This window comes from Parasteatoda tepidariorum, chromosome 4, assembly GCF_043381705.1.
Source record: "Parasteatoda tepidariorum isolate YZ-2023 chromosome 4, CAS_Ptep_4.0, whole genome shotgun sequence".
NCBI classification, from domain to species: Eukaryota; Metazoa; Arthropoda; class Arachnida; order Araneae; family Theridiidae; genus Parasteatoda; species Parasteatoda tepidariorum.
The window spans coordinates 51612243-51635150 of record NC_092207.1 but is presented as its reverse complement, the minus strand read 5'-3'; the positions used below and the strand labels follow the sequence as shown (position 1 = coordinate 51635150).

At 27.2% G+C, this 22908-nt stretch overlaps 1 protein-coding gene across 1 annotated transcript in view; it reads left to right on the top strand.

Moving 5' to 3' along the window:
- The first annotated feature begins 470 nt into the window (after positions 1–470).
- Positions 471–22908, top strand: part of LOC107457002 (MARCKS-related protein 1-B) — a 69410-nt gene continuing 46972 nt past the window's right edge. Inside the window, exon 1 of the mRNA XM_071179784.1 lies at positions 471–863. Coding sequence (XP_071035885.1) covers positions 701–863 — 163 coding nt within the window. The 5' untranslated portion in view covers positions 471–700. The remainder of the gene's footprint in view (positions 864–22908) is intronic.

Sequence of the window (22908 nt, the reverse complement as noted above, 5' to 3'; positions counted from 1 at the left end):
TGTCGAAATTCAATCTACAAAATGTAACGTAGCAATTATTGACTGATTCTAACTAAACTCTTCAACAAGAAATAAATATTTCCATTGCGTCATTACATGAATCTTTAAACTAATGTAACCATAAAAGTGTCAACCATGAACTCCTTAATCACACCGTTCGTAAAAGATATCATTTATCAAAAGTACACCTCCAATTTATAAAAGCTAAGCGTGCGAATTATTTAACCCTTTTCCACTCATCATTATTCTCTCTATGGTATTTATATTGAACACGGGAGCCCACATCACTGCATTTACCCAGTAGAGCAAAACCGAACGTCATTTCATTAATCCTCTCTCCCTTCCCACCCCTACCTACAAAAACTCCACTGACTCCCTCTGAATGAGTCACTCTTTTGTCATCCAATGGTTGCTTCAATCACCAGTAGATGGCGCTACTGATGTTTCATTGATTGATCTCTCTTCCCAATGAGTCAGGGACTCTGTTTCTTCCTCATCCAGAAAAGCCGGCATCATTCCGCTCACAGCATCCGCCCGTTTAACGAGGTAAAAAGGACCGGCTCTGTTTTTTCCCCTTTTTTATTTGGGATTTCAAGGAAAAACCCAGGAATAACTAGGATTTCTGGAATTTGATTTTTAGCTTTTTTCTCAACTTGCCACATTTCGTGAATTCCCACATTTTCTTTAGAAATCTTGTGCCATGGGTTGCGCCAATTCGAAGACCAGCGGGGCAACGGGGGCGTTGGAAGCCCCTGAAGGAGGGGATGGGGCTGCTCCTCCCAAAGTGATGGTGGACGGTGAAGGACAAGATGGAACAGTAGCTGTAAATGGAAATGCTGTAGCCTGTGCAAATGGTGCAGAAGGTATGGAAATATTTCCTTTTTAAAAATTGCCTCATATCCTAATTGAACCATTTTTAACTGAAGATAAAATTGTTCATGCATTTTACAGTGTAATGTCCTCTATGCCTAAATAAAACCATTCGCCAGATGTCTTTAAAGATTGAACGTTATTTTTAAACAATACATTAAAAAAATGAGTTGTAACTTGTGATAAATACCTTTCTCAAAATTTTATTTGCTCTAAAAATATTTTTAAAAAAGTCTGAAAGGTTTTAAAACGGTAATATCATTTCTCATATGTTTGTTGAAGAATATCTCTTGATCTTTGAAAGCTTTGTATTAAATATAATTCTATTAATTTATATTTTTAAGCCAATTATTAGTGTAATTCTTGTGGTTTTGTTAATCAAATCTTGCAGTGATTAATTTATTACTCTAATCTTTTAACAAAGACAATTTGAAATTGTATTAATTGTCATTCTGCAAATTGACAATATTTATTACCTCGTGAAAATTTTTGACATAAAAAAAACAGCACACAAACAGTACACAAAGACAAAATTTGACAATAAAACAGTACACAAAGTATACATTAAGTAAAAATAAATGCATTTGGAAAGCGTTTCTATTTTAATTGGAGAATATTTAATTTTTTCAATGTGAAAGATTTTTTTTTTTAACTCTCGTTTAAAAGTTAGAAAATACGGTTAAAAATATGATGATGAATGACGTATGAATCCTTCCATATGTATGGAAAATGTGCTGTCATGAACAAATTTTATTTCTATGAATAATAAAAAGAAATTAACAAATTGACTTAAATTACTTATAAGAGTATAAATGCTTATGAAGGTCTTTATAAAATTTGCTACACACAGATTTTTAATTAAATATTTTTAAATCAAATGGAAAATCAACTTAAGGCTTCATGTCTGAATACGTATATTTATTTATATATATATATATATTTTCTTCTGGAAAAGTTAGGAAATCTCAAAATTTTTCAAACCTGATTTGAAAGCAAAAGAGCTACTCAAAACGTTTATTTTAAGTGTTTTTTAAAATTTTTTAGATTTAGGGCTTTATAATATTTTATATCCTCTTTATTTCATGAATTTTATGAAATTTATTTCAAGAATCTACTTCATTTTATAATATTTCTTTTATCCACTTTTTCTCATGAAATCTAAATAATCTGGAGATGCGTGTGAAGTATATATTTCAGTTTTGAACTTTATACCCAATTGTAACGCAATTTTTTCCTTAAAATTGAATACATTTTCAAACATAAATTTGGATGAAATTATCATAATAGTATAAGAATGTTATTGTTATTATCGAAGTTTTTTAATGTATTAAATTACAGTTTCTATTAAATGACTAAGCATGAATGATTTTTTATCATTTCTAATTAAATTTTTTTTAATCAGATACCAAATTTTTTACTCTTGTTAGATAATATAGTTGTAAAAGTAATGGAATTTCAATTATGGTTCTTTAAGAAAGAAGGGTAAAAATTTAATATAATTGTCACAATGAAGTTAATAACGATTTACAGTTTCAGTGAGTTCTAAGTAAATTATAATAAAGTTATGTTTTTTATTTTAAGACGCAAAAGGAAGTAATTTGAAAGTAGATATAATTTGTTTCTTGGAGTAGCAGTTTAGTAAGGAAATATTTCAGGTTAACATATTTGTGGAAAAATTAAATATGATTATATGGCTTCAGAAATATATTTACTGTTAAAAATTTTTTGAATATGAAATTAAAAAAATTTACTTTCTTTTTCATCTGCTTGAATTTGCTTCATGATTTAAGCTTTTTTTTTGTAACTTAAAAAGATATTTAAAAATGCATTCTCATTCATCTATTTTTTCAAATGCTTATTAAAGATAATCAGATACTTATAAATACATAGGTATGGAAAATAGATATGAAAGTTTCATAAATTATATATTATAAATCAATAAGAAATTATTACAATGATTTACAATCTGTTATTTTTCAAAGCTTATTTTGAGCAAATGATGGAATAAAATAGTGGGGGTAATTATTTTTTAAATAAAATGTTTTAGATCATTAAAAATATATGCTTCGATTTTTGATTTTAAACAAAAGGATATTTGAAAAAATATATAATCTCTTTCTTGTAAAGTAATATGCCATGAAAGTGCGTGAAAAGAAGTTTTCATTTAAAGATAATAAGGCAATCATTAGGTATAAGAAATTTATGTGAAAAATTTTAAGTTAGTAATCTAGTTTCCTTCTTCATGTTCAAATTTATCTATTGCTCAGAACTTTGGCGTAGGATAAATTTTTTTTACCTATCATGGTTAAAAGCCATGTAATTACTACTAGCATGAGGCATTTTGAAAATTCAAAAAATTGAAAACTGGATTAAAAGTCTTTGGTTATAAGAATATTGGTATTTGGATAACAAATCTTTGTTATATACTTTACTTTTAAGTATTGTTTATTTTTAACAAAATGTTAAAGCCTTTATACATCACTAAAAATTAATACCATAAAACCAAAAATTAGCATTATTTTGAATATTAAAATAATTGAGAGAAAGAGGGAGGAAAGTTAGTTAGTTTTAGACTGTTAAAAATATTTAATTTAAGCATGTATGAAAATCTCATACAAAAAATAATCGTGATTTAAATTACCTTTGGTACTGAAAACAAATTATATTACCCATATTATAATATTTTAAATATTTATTCAAGCGATACATGTTTTGCTATCAAAATACTATCTAAAAATAAATGATTAAATAAGTAAAAGATTAACAAATCAATGAATGTTCTTCTTCTTAACGATATTAAACTTTTGGTAAAAATAAATAAGTACTTAGTATACATATTAATTTATTTTACTCTATTTGTGCAAATGAAAACAATCAACGAGAGCTTTACTATCTACTTAATATTGTATCCTATTTTTTTCAAACCAATAATTTGAGCTAGTGTCAAAACTAGGAAGTGTAAAATAGTACGTATAACTATCGTGACAAATATAATTTCCGTCAAAACGCCTTTAAAGACTTCGTGAATGTTAAGCAGATGATAAGCGAGCGCCCTGTTTGGGGCATAAAATATTACCCACACTACGCTTATCGCCAAACTTATGCATTTATGCACTCTCTGAATCATATCTCGATGCTCCTCCCTTGACCGCAGGTCAGCAGCCTCAGGTTCAATGCCAAGGGTAGGGGAAACGCTTATCCCATAGACACGGAAGAATAAATAAATAATTGGAACAGAAACAAAAGTAGCCAAAATAATCTATACGGGCATATTCACCTTTGCGTGATAGCCACACCCTTTAAACGCAAGATTAGATAGGATTGTTTGAAGATTTCTTACAAATTAGTTTTAATGATTTTCTTTTTTAATCTTTTCGAGTTTGTGCGTGAAGGAATTGCGAAAAACATTACATACCCTTAAAGAGAAAAGACATCGCTTTGATGTCAAATACATGTGAAACTAGCAACTATTGACATTGTTACACGGAGGCCTCGAAAATAAATAATGTATATCTGAAGTGAATAAAAAAAAGTTGATTTCCTAAATAAATTTATAAGTAACTCAGATAAGTTTTCCTTGATGTGAAAAGAGAAACTAGTATGAACTAGTTAAAATACATAGAAAAATATTCAATTTAATAATTAGAGTTGATTGCTGCTGATTTCAGCTGATTTTATTATAAAAATTGCTTTTGTTCGATCATTGAATTGATATGTAATGAAAATCCTGCGCAACTGACATACTTGCTTTTCGACTAGTCTACTTAATAGACAGTGAAGCAACATTTACAGAGATAAAAAAAGCCAGAGGTATTCAGAGTGATTCAATTTATTAATTAGTGTTGATTGTTTAATTGATAAATTAGTATTGATTTTTTTAAGGAGGATTCATCTATTTTTTAAATAAATACTCAAGTTAAAAGCCACCAAGCATTTTTGGAATTCGGTCGAAACTACTCTCGTTTGTCTCGTATTCAAACAATATATAAATACTAGATAAATGTGTACATATAATGATAATATTATTTAATTTATAAACAAAAAAAGTTTAAGTTTTTACAGTTTTTGTTCAATCAGATTTTAAGATTAGTTAACGAATTATTTTTGCGAGTAACATTAATTTAGCTTTAGTCATTGCGCATAGATCAGGTTATTTAGTCTTGTAACGAATAAAGTAATGATATTAAATGAAGTTGAAAAATGAAACTAAAACTTAATTTCATTTTTTAATTCAAAGAGTAGAAAAAGTATTAAATATTTTTAAAGTTTTTTTTTATATATGAATATTTTTAACTAACCTAAATGAATCAAATTAAATTCGAATTGATAACAGAATATTATCTTTTTAAGCTTATGAAAGTACAAAGATTCAAAAATATGAACTATAAAAACTCATCATTGAAATATTATGTTTTATTTGGTACAGTTAATAATATTTTATTTACTTAAAATTAAACTAAAATGAAGTATTCAAGTTTTATCATTTATGTTTTTCTTCCGCATATATTTTATTTATCCGTTTTGATATATTGCGTTTTTTGCAATGCATACCAAATTTATTTATTTAATCTAATAATAGGCTGGTGCATATAAGGTAAAAAATATCATGCAAGCACATTCAAATTTACACAAAAACATGTAAATATGTTAAATAATATTATAATATTTTAAGTAATATTTTGAATGAAAGTTGTGACATTTTTCATTTTGTTTTATAATATTATGTTTAAATTTAACCATCATATCTTATTGAAAGTCATTAAAAAATGTATTTGAGTAAGTGAAATGTAATTTAAATTTTATATTAATAACTCAAAAAGCTATTTATTAAACTAAAAATAATATATTTTGGATTACAACGAAGTGATATTCAATGAGTAAGTATTTATATTAAATATAAGAAGAAAATTGTTTGGTTGGTAACTTTTGCATTTTTTTAAATATATATTTTTTCTCCATGTAACCATGTAAAACCTTCTCCATGTTTTTAGATAAGACTGACTATGAATTTATTAAACGATACTCTAAAGTTATAAATTTTATTTCTTAACTGCTTCATTTCTCATGACTTAAATCTCTTCTTCACTGAAAAATAAATTCGTTTATAATGTCGAAAAAACCACCGTGTTTACGATCGTAAACGCCGAAAACTATGCCACAAATTTACTTTCGTTAAAATCATTGCTATCTTGGAATTTTTCCAGCCTTTTATATGCTTATAATTATACTCTAGGGATTTCGAGAGATCCCTTAATGACCATAACGAATTAAATTCTTTTTCTCGAGTCAATGACTTTAACGATTTATCTCTCGAAATCTTTAGTTTTTTTGTCATAACACTTAACCACAAAATGCTTTCAAAGCCACCATTTTTAAATTTTTATTTCGAATGTGCACTAATTATGTTGAAGGCTGGCTTTTTTCTTTCTAGTTTAGTATAATGTTTACAACTTACTTTCACTCCAAATGTATTTCTGTTTAAGTTTCATAAAATGATTCCTTAAAAGAGATTTTAAAGTTTTGGATGCAAAGTATAAAATTAGAACTTTACCTTAATTAAGTTAAGAATTTGTTTTGGAAATTTATGTAAGCAATTATTAATAAGTAATTTTAGGGATCAATCATAAACGTATATGTATTAGTAAATTTTATCTTGTTTATTTAAATTTGACAATACCAATAACAAGAAATTGTTGCAGTGTTATTATTGTTTTTTTTTTAAATACTTTCTAATTTGCAATAAACTTGTGCCAGTTCAGAGTTTAAGCGTGATGAGAGTTTCAGTTTTGACTTCGGTTTAGTTTATTATTGTTTTTAATAAATTACATAAGTACGTTTTCTTGTGTTGATCTAAGTTGATTCAATCATAAAAGAAAAATCTAGTTTATAAACTTTATGGAATTTTGCACTATCAGAGTGACTTGTATCAAAAAATGTAAGTTAAAGATTTCTTCATAACGTGAGGTCTAAAACTAATGCAAATAACAAAGCAAGTTTTTTTATGCACATTTCATAAAAATGTCAAATTACTTAATGTACTCTAAAATACTTTTAGAACAACAGAATACTTTAAGATTTATGATGATGTAGTGTATAAATTGCATACAAGATAAAAAATTAAAAATCTAAATATCAATCTATTTTTGTGCATTATATATGATACATTTGTAACTTCGAGCGCATTTTTTCACATTTTTTGCGCAAACTCAGTTGTGTTTTAGTTTAGAGAACTAAATACTATAAAAAATTAATACCACTGGTATAGGAGTCACTAGTGGCTATACCACTGGTATAGTCTTGGATGCTTTTTCTGGCACTTGTATGCCGTCGACTAGATCAGATCACCCTCTCTCACTTTCTCATTGGTCACTTAAGATCTTTAAAATATTCAGGTGGTTTCAGGTGCTTTGATACATATCTACACCACGTGCTACAATGAATAGGCTTCACTTGACCACATTCTTGATTGCATGGGGCTTGCGCAATATCATGGACCTGATTTAGTCTTACTGATCTCGGAGATGTGCAACAACAGAAAATTAATAACATGAACACAGTGCATGGGTATTCAACCTTTTAGACATTGGGGAACCCTTCGAGTTTACCGTATTCTTGAAGGAAGATTAAATATGATATCAAACCTTTATCCTTACTCAATTTTGCGAAATCGTTATTGCAACTTCATTTTTCATCATAATATAAGTATCCTAACTATTTGACACAAATGGGACATCAGTGTCTCTTTAATTTATTTTTTCTAATGCTCTAATTACAGTCAAAAATTTATTTGGGTATATTTTAATTGTAAAAACAGTTAGTTACTAAAAAAATCTGTTAGATTATTGGAATTATATTTGTGCTAAACTATATAATTCCCCCCCCCCTAAAAAAAGCATTTTGAATTTTTTTCATTTATATTTAAAAATTAATCAATAATTGATTTTGAAACTAAAATAATTTCAATGATGAATAACTGTTTCTTTTAGATCTACATAACTGTAAAAAAAGTACAAATTTGAAAGATTATTGCTTGAAAGTGAGCCGCGTTTGGGAAGATGTTAACTTTTTCGCAGAAAAAGACACCGGTGTTTCATGCTGTATTTCAAACCATAAATTAACAAAATGCTAAATATAATATTTTTTCACTTATTTTGATCTAAATTAGCACAAAATAATTATAAAAACGTATGAAAAATATGTTTATTAAAAATTCTCAGTCAAAGGCTTAGTGAGAAATGAATGTTAAAGTAGCTAATGTTTTTTTTGATGTTCTGAAATATGTTCTATAAATAATAAATAAGAGCAAAAATATTTTTAATTATGACTTAATAAAAGCAAATTTTTTTCTGACTTGGTTGTGATTGTGATGAATAATTGTTAATTGCTTAATTGCAAAGTATTTTTAAGGCTGCAACAGTTGTTTATTTTTATAAGAAAACTGCCTTTAAAAATTCAATCTTTTAAAATTTTACTAAAATTTTAATACTTTGATTGATCAACTCGGAATCCCTGTGAAACTTCAAGCGAATCCAAATTGAAGACCACTGCTATAGAGAATAATTTCTATGAACACAGTTATAATGCTATCAATATTATGAATTCAATCAAAGAGAACTAAAATTCTTTGGAGAATAATTACTATGAATGCAGTAGTAGAAAACTATCAGAGCAAATACTATTAATATAGGTTGTTGAAAAAATTCAAGTATGTTGTGAAAAGTGTTCTTAAAAAGAAGTTAAAATTAATTATATTTTAAGACATTTTACATGCTTAATAAATAAGTTTTTTGCAAATTTATCAAATATACATTCTGACACTGTAGAAAGCGGATATTAAAATTCCTCTAAACTTTCTTCGTTTGTGACGAAACCATTTCCTGATATATGCTCCGATTGAATATTTTGTCAAAGTGACGAAATCGTCACTTCTTTCGAACCGAATTTCATAATTCTATTTTTTTCCAAAAAAGAAAGAAAAACCTCAAGACTCCTAACTTTTCTAATAATCACTATATCGTGGGCAACAAACAGCTGAGTCAATGTCACTTTAATAAGACAAAGAAAGGCAAATAGAACAGTGAGATAAATTTAACCCATGCCCGAAGCGGGATTCGAACTCGGGTTCTTCCTGGCACGAGGAGGAAAACTCCTTGGTCGCAATACAAATCCGGTCAACTTATCCTTATTTTCTATCCTCTAGTCTTCTCCCAGTTTTATTCCAGTTAGTTATCCCCCACAATGCAGTTCGCATTTTATCACATATCACTTGATTTCGTGACGAAATTATTCTTATAACTAACGAATTATAGCTCAAAGATTGCTGAATCATCAAAAGAGAGAGTTTTACTTCCGAGAGTGGAGTTTCTAAAGTTACATACATGATCTTTATATATTTTTCCTCGATGAAATCTTTATGCGTTGAAAATAAAACAATATTTTATTAAAATCCCCTTAATTACTACCTCCATTAAAATTTTAAAGTTACTCCAACTCTGCTGATAAGGCTTTAGCACGAAAAGATTTCCAATTTATTTCATCGGTTATCAGTGTGAAATAGATGAGGCTCTTGGGATTGTCTTTCAATGGACATGCTGAAAGAGATGTTCCACAAGACAAGGACATAATCCTCTGGGATTGGAGAAAGCATAGAACGATTCGTTGACCGATAAATTTAATCCTATACCTTAATCTGCATCTGATTCTTCTACAATATCGTCCTTATAGCAGGAATAGGATGAAACATCACGAAAGTATAGATAAGCCTATTATTACTGGATGACCATCTCATTGATCATATTATCCAATTCTTTATTGGGACGTAAGACAATTTAACAAACAGAAAGTCGTGTTGTTTAGTTTTATCCAAAAGTGTAAAAGTCTGATAAAAGATTTTTTCTTCATGAAATTTATCTAAATCTGAAAAATTTATGTAACAAAAGGATACCAAGTCAAAAAATTAAATGAGATCTGAACAAAATTGTTTCTATCATTTAATCAAATCAAACTAAAGTGATTTTTTCCAAAATAATTTGTTATTTAATTATCCAATATATTGTAAAAATGGGCCCCGAAAAAGATGGCGCACTTTCACCCCTTGGAAATCTATAGTTTGATTTTACTATTATTTTTTGAAAATTTTAATAACCATAAATAATGGTGACATTATTTTATATTAACATTATTTAAATAATTATAAATAATGATAAGTGTAATTTTGAATTTAATTAATTTTAATTTAAATTTCTTAAAAAAATAAATAGTTTTTTGTTCATTTAGAGATATAAAATAACTCAGTGCTTAATCATTAAAATGATAGAAAACCATTTCTCGTTATATCTTTTTTTTGTGCTACATAATACATTTTATTAACATTAATAACATTAGACGATTAAGATTTTTTTTTTATAAAACTTTAATGCCGCAGTTTGAAATGTAATTTTTTTTGGTTAAATTTTGTTTGTTTAGTAGGTTTTAAATAAATTATTGAAATGTTTTGTAAAAATTTCTGATTGCCGCATGTTAAATTATTTAAGGGAAAAAAATTATTCCTTATTTTTAAAACATTTTGATGAATATTTTCCTTACTACACACTTTGAGAAAATTTCTGTGGGTGCCCTTATTTGAAAGATGCAACACAAATAGTTGTGTGAGATGTTCTAAAGGATATTTAAACAATAATATAAAGTTGCACGAATCCATTTCAATAAACGCACTTGCTGCTATTAAGGGTACACCTTTTTATATTTGTTCATATTTGAGGTTTTTTCCTTTTTTTGAAACAATATAGTTTTAAATAATAAAAACTAAAATTTATATTTACAAATTTGATTCAAATTTCACTGAAATCACATTTATTGATTGTATTTTAGCATTTTTTAAAAAATTATTGTTAAATTTTTAGACTTTGTTAACTTTTCTCATTATTATTTCGTTTTAATAAATAAAGTTATCATAAATTTTCATTTCCATTCTTTACTCTTGCCATGAAACGTTAATTTTCTATCTATTTTTCGTAGTCATAATTATGAAGAAAGTAATTTGGGCTTCTTTATGCTATTTGATCGCGAGCATCTATTGCGTTTAATTTTAATATGTCAAATTTAATTTTTGCCACAAAATCTTTGATTTATGTAGGAATTATTTTATAAATATTAACCATATAAATAGTTTGACAAAATTCTACCTGAAATTAAAGAAAATATTCGTACTTTTCTAAATATTTTTATTTTATAACTTTTCATGTAAATTTCTAATACTTGTATTGTAGTTTTTTTTAAATTTATCAAATAAAACCGTAACTTTTTGGCGAACTTGTTTGAGATATTTATATCAATATATTTCATTACTTTCTTTAAATTATTAAAACAAGTTTCAAATGTAAGTAATAGTAATATAGTAATTCTTAGAAATAGCTAGAAATATTCGTAAAAATATGGATTTCGGATTTAATTGATAATAAAAAGCAAGAAGATGTTTTCTCCAATCCTCGAGAATACCAAAATAAAGAACACTGATAATTATTTATTCATGAAAATTTTAATAGATGGTATTATTATCAGAAATCATAATTTACTTTTTGTCCCGGTATGCTGTATTCCAAAACATTTGCTTTTTAATACGAGTAAAATCTTTAGCTTTAGGAATCGTTATCTAATTTAAGAAGAAAACCAGTTTTTTATTAATTTACATAACTTTTGATATAAAATGCATCAATATAAAAATTAAATAAAATTGATCTATGTAAAGGTGAAAACTATTGTTACTTATGTATCATGAAAATTCTCATGATAGACGCATGAAAATTTCCATAATATTCGTAATCCGGATAGTTTTCTATTTATTATAAATTTTTCATTATATCGTCATTAATACTCTCAATAATTAATATAACAGTTTTAATCTCAACAGGAGTAAAAAATGCGATAATTTTCTATTTGTTATAATTTTTAGCCGCTGTTCTCGCGAATAATCTCATATTATTTTTTATCCTATGTAGGACCAAAAGAGCGATTATTCCCTATTTATTATAAATTTTCTTATGATATTGTCATTAATATTATCAAAACAGTCCCAATAGGAGGAAAGAATGCGGTAATTTCCCATTTACAATTTCTTTCCTCACGTTCTCAAGAACATTCTTAGATCATTTTCAATCTATGTAGGAACAAAGAAGCGATAATTCTTATTCATTATAAATCTTTTCAAGAAATCGTCATTAATATTTTAGCAACAATCATAACCCTAAAGGGAGTTGAAAGTTCGATAATTCCCTACTTATTGTAATTTTTTTCCTGATGTTCTTACGAATGTTCTTATTTCATTTTTATTCTAAGTAGGAACAAAGATGCGATAATTCCAATTTATTAAAAATTTTTTCATGATATCATCATTAATATTCTTACTACAGTTTGAACCTCAATGGGAGATAAGTATACGATAATTCCATACTTATTATATTTCCCCCCTGATATTTTGATGAATATTCTTATTTAATTTCTAATGTATGTTGGAACAAAGAAGTGATAATTCCAATTTATTGTAAATTCTCTCATGAATATTCTCATAAAACTTCCTGGTCAACATTAGCATTGTTATAGGGTGGGCACTTAGTATTGCTACATACACTTCCAAACTAATAGAGGAACTGTTTAGAGGACAGTATAACAGAAGTAAAATACATTCTCCAATCAATTATCCTTTGCTCTTATTGTCCGATCACCCCCTGTACTACTCTTGTGCAGACAATAACAATGACAGATGGTTCTGTTCTCTTCCATCCCCATCCCTGCCCGATTGATTCCCTAAACAGATGTTATCGACTCTTAAGGGAAGCCACAATAGAGACAGAATGACGTCACTTCAATCACGTGACTATATCTGATATAGAATTTGATCAGATTTGATGGATGTTCAGAATCAGGAAGTTGAAAAATTAGTCCTATTGAAAGCGAAAAAAGTGGTAGATATTGAACGAAAGCTATCTATGCTAGGAATGATATTTTAAATGTAGGAATTTTAAATGGTATCATATTGCAATTCATAATCCTAATAGATATTATTTATTAAATTATATCAAGGTTATTAAGTCCTATTCTAAGCATGTCTGTTATTTATAATGCTAATATTATCTGTTTAGTAAATTGATGAGGGATTAGCGACTGAGGATGTGGATAAGGACATTTATCATTTAAAATTACGAATAATTTGAAAACAGATGATTTTGATTATTTATTCTTAACCAACCTGTCTAGAACAAAAATGTAGTTTAAACATAAATTTTTTCTCACAAAAATGCAGTAAATGAACTCATTCTTAAATATTTGCGACTTGGAAAACTGAAGCTTGTGTACTCAAACTGTTAACGTATTTAAGAAATGTGCTGATTTAAAAATAAGTAAAGTTTTCAGTATCTAAATTACAATCATTCCACATATTATTATTTTTGTACAATAACAAAAATTTTTATTTGAAAAAATGACATATATTTACAAAATATTTCTTTGGTTCGAAATTATCTCTGTCAAAAGTTATGCTTCTTAATTTTTTCTAAATATAATTTGCTCGTGCATTTTAAAATTCATTTAAGGACCTCTTGCTACTGCTCGAAATATCTAGTTTAATTCTCAGAAGTTTTGTAGAACTTAGTTTTGCAGGTCTAGTTATCTATACACCAAATATCGACCTCAAATCGAAAACTTAGGTGGGAATCGTTTATAAACGTCCTGGAAGATAATTCAAATATTTTTGCCACTTTGTCAAATATCAGAGAAAAGTTTGTAACTTAAAAAAAATAAAGATAATGAAATAACTTAAAAGTTGTTAATTCCTTCTAAACTCGAACTATAAGGAATTTCTAATATCGTAAAAATCTGAATAGTTATCTTACTTATTCTAATATCTGAGACCTGTGTGCAACATGGATCTTAAGAGTCTTTTTCTTTAATTAAAAATGTTCTACTTCCTCCACGTCAGTCAACGGAGGACTGTATAAAAGCAGTTTCCTTATTAAGTAATTAATGACTATATTTCAATAATTTTTTATTTAATTTCATAAATTGAAATTTGCTGTATTTAACCTACTTACCAAATGTTAAACTTGTAAATATCTTTTTAAAATGTTTCAAAGTTCGAGTTTTGAAAATTCTTACGACTTGAAGCTTGAAAATTTAATAAGTAGGCATATAGCACATTTCAATGAATAAAATGAAACAAAAAATGCGTCCAAAAGTACTAGTCTTTTACTTAATAAATGAACATTCAGGGTTCTTTTATATTTAAGGATACCCCTTATCAAATGTTTGAAAAGTACCTAATTAAACAAAAGTAGTGATTGGTAATTTTGTAATTTTAAGTATTTCACACACAAGTTAAAAAATGGAGTTAAATAATCAACAGTTATGAAATGGTGTCTCATTCACACTACTAAGAAAAATTTTAGATCTGGTAAATTCTCATTCTGTATAGAATTACATTTCTGGTTAAATACAAACAAACAAACAAAAGAAAAAAAAACTACAAGGAAACAAAATTCTGATTAATAAAATCAAAATATACGGTATTTAAACCTTTCATTTAGGAATTTCTCCGTGTGTATGGTAACGGTTTACCGGAAATTTTGATTTTTAAAATAGCTCTTAATATCACTCATTTAGTAAAAATTACAAAACTGCAAAGTAAATTTAACCCAATAAATGGTTTTTATGCCATACTCTAAAGATTAAAAAATTTTATCACATATTATAAAAATATATTTTATTGCTAATTTTAACAAAATCATTACCAAAGCGTTTCGGAAATTACCGAGCCATTTAGTGTTCACATAAGGCTAGAAATACAATAATACCACATTCTGGTAGTTTTGACCAAACTTTGTTCCTTATAGTAACAAAATCTATTAAATATGAATAAATGCCTTCAATAATGCAGTTATACACAAATACTAAAGAGCTTTTTTTATTAAACATAAAAAGAAAACGTAACTATTTTACGTTTACAAAGATGACATACGGAAGTTAATTGATATTAGATACACCCTTTAAGTGTTTAGACATTTATGTGTTCCATTTTGACAGCCGTGGGTATGATTTATGACTAGGTTCGTGTCCGCGCGTTGATGTTCGTTTGCGAGAAACCAGACAAATTACACTTTAACTTTCGTTAAAGTATAAATGAATTTAATGAAGATGGCTCTGACGAATTAATGACATAATTCTTGGAATTATATATTTCAGAAAAATTCCACTTCTCGTTTAATGTTAATATTAATAAAAGGACTCCTTTATGTGAAACGCGGCAGACTGAAACGTTTTTAAAAAGGCGTGTCACATCAGACACTTGTAGGCTGCAACTTAGAAGAAAAAAAAAAGAAAGTATTTCGTGTCTTTTTCTTATTCTTTCTTATTTTTTTAAAAAAACTTTTCTTTTAAAAGAAATTCTGATAGTTATTAGTTTCAAAATGATGATTTTTATTTAATATCGCCATGGTATTTCGACTAACTCTGTTTTGTTTGCTATGTGTCTGCTTTTTTTTGTTGACAAAATAAGCAAGAAAAATTGTTTTTGAAAAATTTATTTGAAGTAATATTTTATTGTCATTTCATTCTTTCGCATTAAATACTTCCCAATTGAAGGAATTCCGTTTTCCGTTCAGGTTAATAAAACAAAAATATACGGTACTAAAACCATTCATTTTTTAATTGTTTTCGTTCATTTGTTAACAGTTAACCAGAAATTCTGGTTTTTAAATTTATAGTTCTTATTACTACCCAATGAGTAAAATGTACGAAACTGATAAATAAATTTAACCGAATAAGTTATTTAGGAGCCATGTACTGCGGTATCATGATAAAATTACCACATTTACCAACTTTTTCTCATATTATAAAACCATATTAAATTTTTAATTTTACCAAAATCTTTACTGTATTCTGTAAAAATTACCAGGCTTCTTAGTCTTTCTTTAGGGCCAGATACACTATAAAATTTATCATATTCTAGTAATTTTGAACATACTTTTTCTTCTCAGTACATGAATATTAAGTACGATGGATTAATTAATGAAGGGATTTGTGAGTTGATGAGTAAATTATTGCTATAATGAAAAAAAAGTACATTTCAAAATATTTCCTAGATTATTTTTTTCTACCATACACGTTTATAACATGTTCATACATGTCTACCATACATGTTTTTGAAAACGTGGTGAAATAACCGAGAAAATAACATATTCATCATTATAGTTTGAAAGAAAATTTTTTCACAATCATCTAAAATTTGTTTGGCATAGATATTGTAGGACTTCGTATTGCTAGTCATTTTTATGTAAAAATATGTGTAAATATGTTTTAATGTAAAAAATATGCATGTTTAGGATTAAAAATTTTGACTTCTTCTGACTGAACCATTATGTCATTTAAATTTTCATCAACTTTTGTACAGAGTTAAGTATAACCATACTATTGTCCAAAATAATCCTTCTTGAGTTTAAATGCAGAATACTATGGCTCAGTTTGGTTTAGTTACAGAAGTGAAATATTATGTACTTGTCTTCTGCAAGATATTTCATACAAAATGATATTTAATTATAAGAAATAGACGAAATTTGGAACTTTTTGATTTATAAAACGGATAAAAAATACCTCACCTATTTATGATTTGTTTCAGATTTACAGATTATTACTTAGAAATTTATACTTTCTAATAGCATATTTCAAAAACCGAACTTGATGAAAAAATTTATATAATTTTTCATAGATTGCTTCACATTAGCACTTAAAATTGGCATCAAATTGAATTATTCAAAATAGTCTGTAAAAAAAGGGTTCCATCATTCAAATTTCAGAAGATGTACTAAAAAATATGGGACGCTTTTCTCTATTTGTCATACGTTTTGAAAAACGCTAAATTTAACAACTAAAAACTTACCGAAAAAAGGACTTAAAAAAGGGAAAAAACTTGATCTACTAATTAATATTTTACCAAGACATTGTACATATTCTTTTGAATTCAGAAATTCAGATTTATTTTATATAATCACACTGAGAAAAAAAAAGTATGATCAAAACTACCAGAATATGATAAAATTTATCGTGTTTCTGGCTTTATGGGAGCATCAAAACGCTCGGTAATTTTCACCGAAGTGATCCAGTAATGATTTTGGTAAAATTAACAATAAAATGCGGTGATATAATACGTGAATTCTCTTTTTTTAAATATGGTAAAATTTGGTAATTTAGTATAACATAAAGCAAGTCATGAAAACCATTTATTCAGTTAAATTTACTTTTCAGTTTTGCATTTTCTACTAAATGTGCTGTAGTAAGACCTATAAATTTAAAAACTAGGCTTTTCCGCTAACCGTTTACCATATGGACGCGGATAAATTCTCAAATGAATGGTTTCAATACCGTATTTTTTTTATTAGTAAAATTATTATTACTATAATTTTTTTAAGAAAAAAACCTGAAATTTATTACCAGCCAGTACGGTAATTTTGTTAGAATATTTTGTTTCTCGATACAATTAGTTTTTTCTTAGTTTTTTGAATAAAAACAAGCATAAATATCTAAAAAATTTAACTCTAATTATAAATTAGCAGATTTTTTTAGAAACACTTGAAGAAACATCAATCAAATGAAGAAGGCTACTTTTCTAGAAACCTTCCTCCAAATACTTTCCGCTATGACCGGAAACGGAAGTTGCAGGAGGATGTTGTTGCTGTTATCATATCCTATTCATTTTCACTCAACAGAAACAGAAAACTAGGATCAAAAACATTCTTCAGGAATGTTCAAAAGCAGCAAACTATACGACACACAAAACGAAACTGAAACTGAAGCAGAAAAGTAATCAATTTCTATTGTCAAAACCAATGAAGTGGAACCGTTAAGTAATAGGAACGAGATAAAACCCCTGGAGTGGAAAGAAAAGGGGAACGAGATTATATGATACGTTTCTGAGATTAGAATTGATTTTTACACCATTTTCTTTTATTTTACGCTTTTCTTTTTACAAAAAGAAGTAGTACTTCACCGTTTTGCCATTTTTTTACAAAAAGGAGAAAAAAAAAGCCCCTCCCCAATTCTTTTTATTTTTTGAACACGTTTTTTTAAGTTTTAAAGAATTTGCTCCTTTTTCTGCTCTAAGTAAAGAAGAAAAGAATGTTTAAAAACCAGAAACCCTTCTTTTGGGGTCTTTTTTTCTCAAGATGAATTTCTTTTCAACGAAACAGCGAAAGAAAATGAATCACTCAGTTTGCGCATTTTTATGTGGAATATGTAAAAGTCCTTTTTTTGTGTGTGATTATTTTAAAAAAAAAACCCGATATTTGTTTTCATAGGAACTTTTTTCATTCTTAAGAATTTACCTCCTCTTTAATTATAACATTGAATAGGTCTAGGAAGGATAATTGTTTTTAAAATTGATATAAAACATTACTAAATTCTTATAAAAGTAGGTTTTACTACAACCTAGTTTCTTTGAATAACAATATGGTACAAATTTGAATAATAACAATATGCTGATTAAGTGGTGTTAAATTGAACTATTTTTCCTTCCAAACTGAGCCATAGTATTCTGCGATTAGATTGAATTATTTTGCAAGATAATATGATTAAACTTAGCATAGTCAAAAGGTTGATACTCAAAAGACATTATGAGGTCTAAAAGCTCTAACAGTAGAAACTAACACTTTAAAATATACATTATACACAGTGCGCAGTAAAATTTACGACATTAAGTATATGTTAAATAGAAGTTTCACAATTAGGTAAAACCTTTCATACAAGCTAAAGGGTTTTTTGTGCCATCGCATTTTCCAAGTAACTATATGCGCTATGCCAAGTAGCTATATTCATCTTGATGAATATTTCAGTTGTTACAATTTTGGTCACCTTTTAAAATACCATCAAATAGAAAATAAATCACCAATAAAATGTTGAAGAGAAATTAAAAAAAAATGGTTATTAGTATTAGTAGTAAATATTTTTGATAACAAGCATCAGAAGTTGAAGTATTTTGACAAGACATGCGAAACTTCACTCTTACATACTTCACAATTTTTAATAGCATTTAAGAATAAAACCTACCTTGCAAAATTTTGAAAAATATATTGCTATTAGTTTTAATTGTGAATAAAAAATTATCAATTCAATTTTGCTGTAGTGAATAATCAATTGTAAAGCAAAAGTAATTGCTTATCTAAATCTAATACTGAAATTAGTGTAACGTCCAATGAATTTTTTTATAACTTGTAATTTGATTCTTATTCTTCTATATTATCTGTTTTGAAATGGAGTAAATTTTAGTATTTTAATGCGATTAAAGCATATAAGACATTAATAGAGACAATGACATCTTTTTAAAAATATCCCTTTTTCAATAGTGTTGGTTGATAGATAGATATTTTAAGGTATTTAACAATTTATCAAATTTTCTTTATGTTTTAATAGATTAATGGCTGATTAATAATATTCATTATCCGCTTAGCTTTTGAATAAAGCAGTTGCCGGCTAGGATGCCTAATATTCTTACAGTTTCTACATAACCTATTATGTGTTGCCATTGAAAATAATATATTTATAAATTGTAATAAGACAATTTTCATCACATAAACGAAGGTACATTCAAACTTTATTAGTAGATGAAATTTTGAAAATTTAAATTTTATCCGTTCCAAGCTTTAAAACGCATCCCCGATCTAAAGCTGCTTTGTGGGGTAAACTGATGTCTCTTGGGATCGAAGGGAAGAGGGGACTCTAGGGAAGAATAAAATTGCGGAAGTGTGAAAAAAAGTAAGGAGAGCGAGGTGAGTTACAGTTAGGTAATCGTACATCGAATCCCACTTGTAATTGGCATGAAATATGGACATTGCAGCTGCTACAAGAATATGTCCTTTTCTTTGCGCATGCCCTTCTGTTATTTCGTTCACAAAGCTTAAAAAATATTTATATATTATATTCAGTTAAATGATAATAACTTGCTTTATAAACTTTGTTTCTTCTTGATAAATTACTTGTTGTTTTAATAACATAGTTTCATGTTCAAAGCGCATTTTTTTTTAAGATTAATTTTCATATTTTACATGTATTACACGCAATGCAAATAAACATAGTATAATAGTTGAGACAGTTTTTGGTTAGTCATCAAATTATAAAAAAATAATATGCTTGTTAATTTTGTATTTGCTGCATTAATTATAGCAAAATCTGTAAATTTAACTTGTTTTTAAAGGTTGAAGTTTATATTCTTATTTATAAATTCAAACTATTTATATAACTACTTATAATGTATGTAACTATTTATATTTTAAATACAAACAAACTACCGTAAACCGGGGCGAGTCTACCCATTTTTTCAGTTTGCCAACTTTCAAGTGGTCAAACTTTTGTAATTATTAAAGAAAAAAGGCTTTTAATAGGTGTTTCGGAATCGCTATTTATCCCTCTTTAAAGCTGTGAAATCGATTTTAGAAAATATTAACAGTTACGCTGTTACTGTATATTTTTATAGAACTGCTGACAAATCTCTCGTATGGGGCGAGTCTACCCATTCTACTAAAATGAATGTTAACATTGTAAATAATCAAATTTTACTATTAAATTGTTATTTTAGTTACTATATAGGATATTTATGAAGTAAAATTCATAACTTTATTATATATTCCATTTTTTTATTCATAAAATAACACAAATTGAGTATTTGATCGATTATCACATTTTGATCACAGTTTTGTTTTTATAATCATTAACATTATAAAATAACATTTTTTTCTGATTATTGTTGATAAAAATAAATTAAAATTAATATTGTTATTGTTTGGCTTTTATCCTTTGGATAGCTTTTTCCATCTCAGGTGGCATTTTTTTGTAACATTTAAATCCATTTGTTTTGCGAATATAATTTCGAACCATCTGTAATAATAAATAATAATTTATTTAACTTGCATTAAATAAAAAAAGTTAATTTTGTAATATAAAAATTGAAAAAATAGGTAAAATAAACATATTTTATATTTACATTTATATTTAACCTATAAATTTTCTTATTAATGATAAATTTATCAATGCAGAATTAAAATAATATACTCAAATTCATTTAAAATGACTTAATTTTAATATAAACAAAGTTCTAAATTATATTATTATGCTTTATTAAAACTAAATACGAATGGGTAGACTCGCCCCGCGAATTCTGGCTTTTTGTTTACAACAGCAAAACTTACATTCTTTTTGCTTGTTTTCATATAAAATTAATGTAATCTTAGTCTTAGATAAGTTTATCACTTAACCAAAGTGAAAATAGTAATAATAATAATATACTTACGGAGCACCAATTTAAAGTTTGCTGATTTGCAATACAAATCTCTCAAAAGACGTTTGAACAGGTCGGTTGAAAAGACACCAAATAAATAAAAACGGATCAAACTACTATAGCTCCATCTTCCTTAGAGTCTGAACTAAGTCCTCCGTCGATAAAAATTTTTTTATTTGCAATTTAAAATAGTGAAAATTAAATAAAACTAAAATGGGTAGACTCGCCCCGGTTTACGGTATTTATATTTTATAGAAGAGTGAAAAAAGAGTGACTGAAATTATGAATATGCACGATTAGTAAAATTTTTAATTCTCTAAACAAATTGTAAACATTATTCAAAATTATGCTTTTTTAAAATAATATTTTGTGAAAAAAAAATTATTTTGTTAAAAAATTTAAGAGTTAAATTAAGCTCTTAGTGCACATTTTTAGTTGCAAAATCAGGCAGATAAACTGCTCAGATCGATGATAGGGGAGCTATGGGAAACAAGTGTGTCATAAGAATAAAAGCACCATTTTGACATCAATCATTTCTTTATTTTATTGAGTAGTTTTTGTACACATGCCGTATTTTATAGACAGTTGTTACATTAAATATCAAAGATAGATTTATTATGTAGATTTATATATAGTTTTTCACGCTCTTAATTTATTCATCTTTATTTTATGTTGAGGAAAAAGGAACAGAGAGCATACTTTTTTACAACTTCTTCTTCTTCACTGCGGGACAACCCTGGGTGGGCCCTGGCTTTTTCTAGGAGCTTCCTTCAACTGTCCCTCTGTTTGGCGACTGTTCTCCAGCATTTGATTATCAAAGTGTTGATGTCTTTCACAACACTGTCGATCCACTTAAGACGTGGTCTTTCTCTATATCTTGTTCCCATGGGTTTTGATAAAAATATTTTCTTGTAGTTTCGGTCTTCCTACATTTTGATTAAATGTCCAACCCATATTAGTCTTTGTATTTTTATGCACCTGACAACCTCAGGCTCCCTTAAGATTTTATACAGCTCTGAGTTAGATCTTCCTCTCCATGAACCGTTTACCTGAGTTCCACCACATATACGAGTATTTGGAAGTACTCTTCTTTCAAAAATTACAATCATCTCCTCGTCTTTCGAAGTCAATGCCAGGTCTCAGAAGCATAAGTTAAGATAGGTCTTATAAGAGTTTTATATAAGAGTAACTTAGGTTTTTAATATTAAAAAGTTGGATCTCACACATATTTTCAGACTGTGAACACATCTATTAGTTATCGTGATTCGTTTATGTATTTCTGTAGTAGGGTTAAATAGTTGTTAAATTCTTCTCCAAAATTGGTGAAGGAATCTACTGTTTTAATCTTGACTAATTTGAAGATCTGAATTTAAACACGACATATATTTGGTCTTCTTTTCGTTTACTATTAAATTCATTGTCTTTGCCTTTTGTTTTAATGCAAGGAGGCTTGTTTAAGAGCTTGGGTATTCCGCAATAGCGATATCATCTGAAGTTTTTACAACTGGTAGTCAAAATTGAAATAAATTGTTAAAACCAGTTTTCAGTACACTATAATAATCTTTATATTTTTCAATTACACTTTTAATAGTAACTAACGAAATTTCAAATCACAAAAGATAAAAACCATTATTCTCCTTATTTTCAATTATTTCTTATCAATGAATAAAAGTGGTATTTCAATCATTATACATTTCATTTATTGTTAAAATTATTTCAAAGATTTA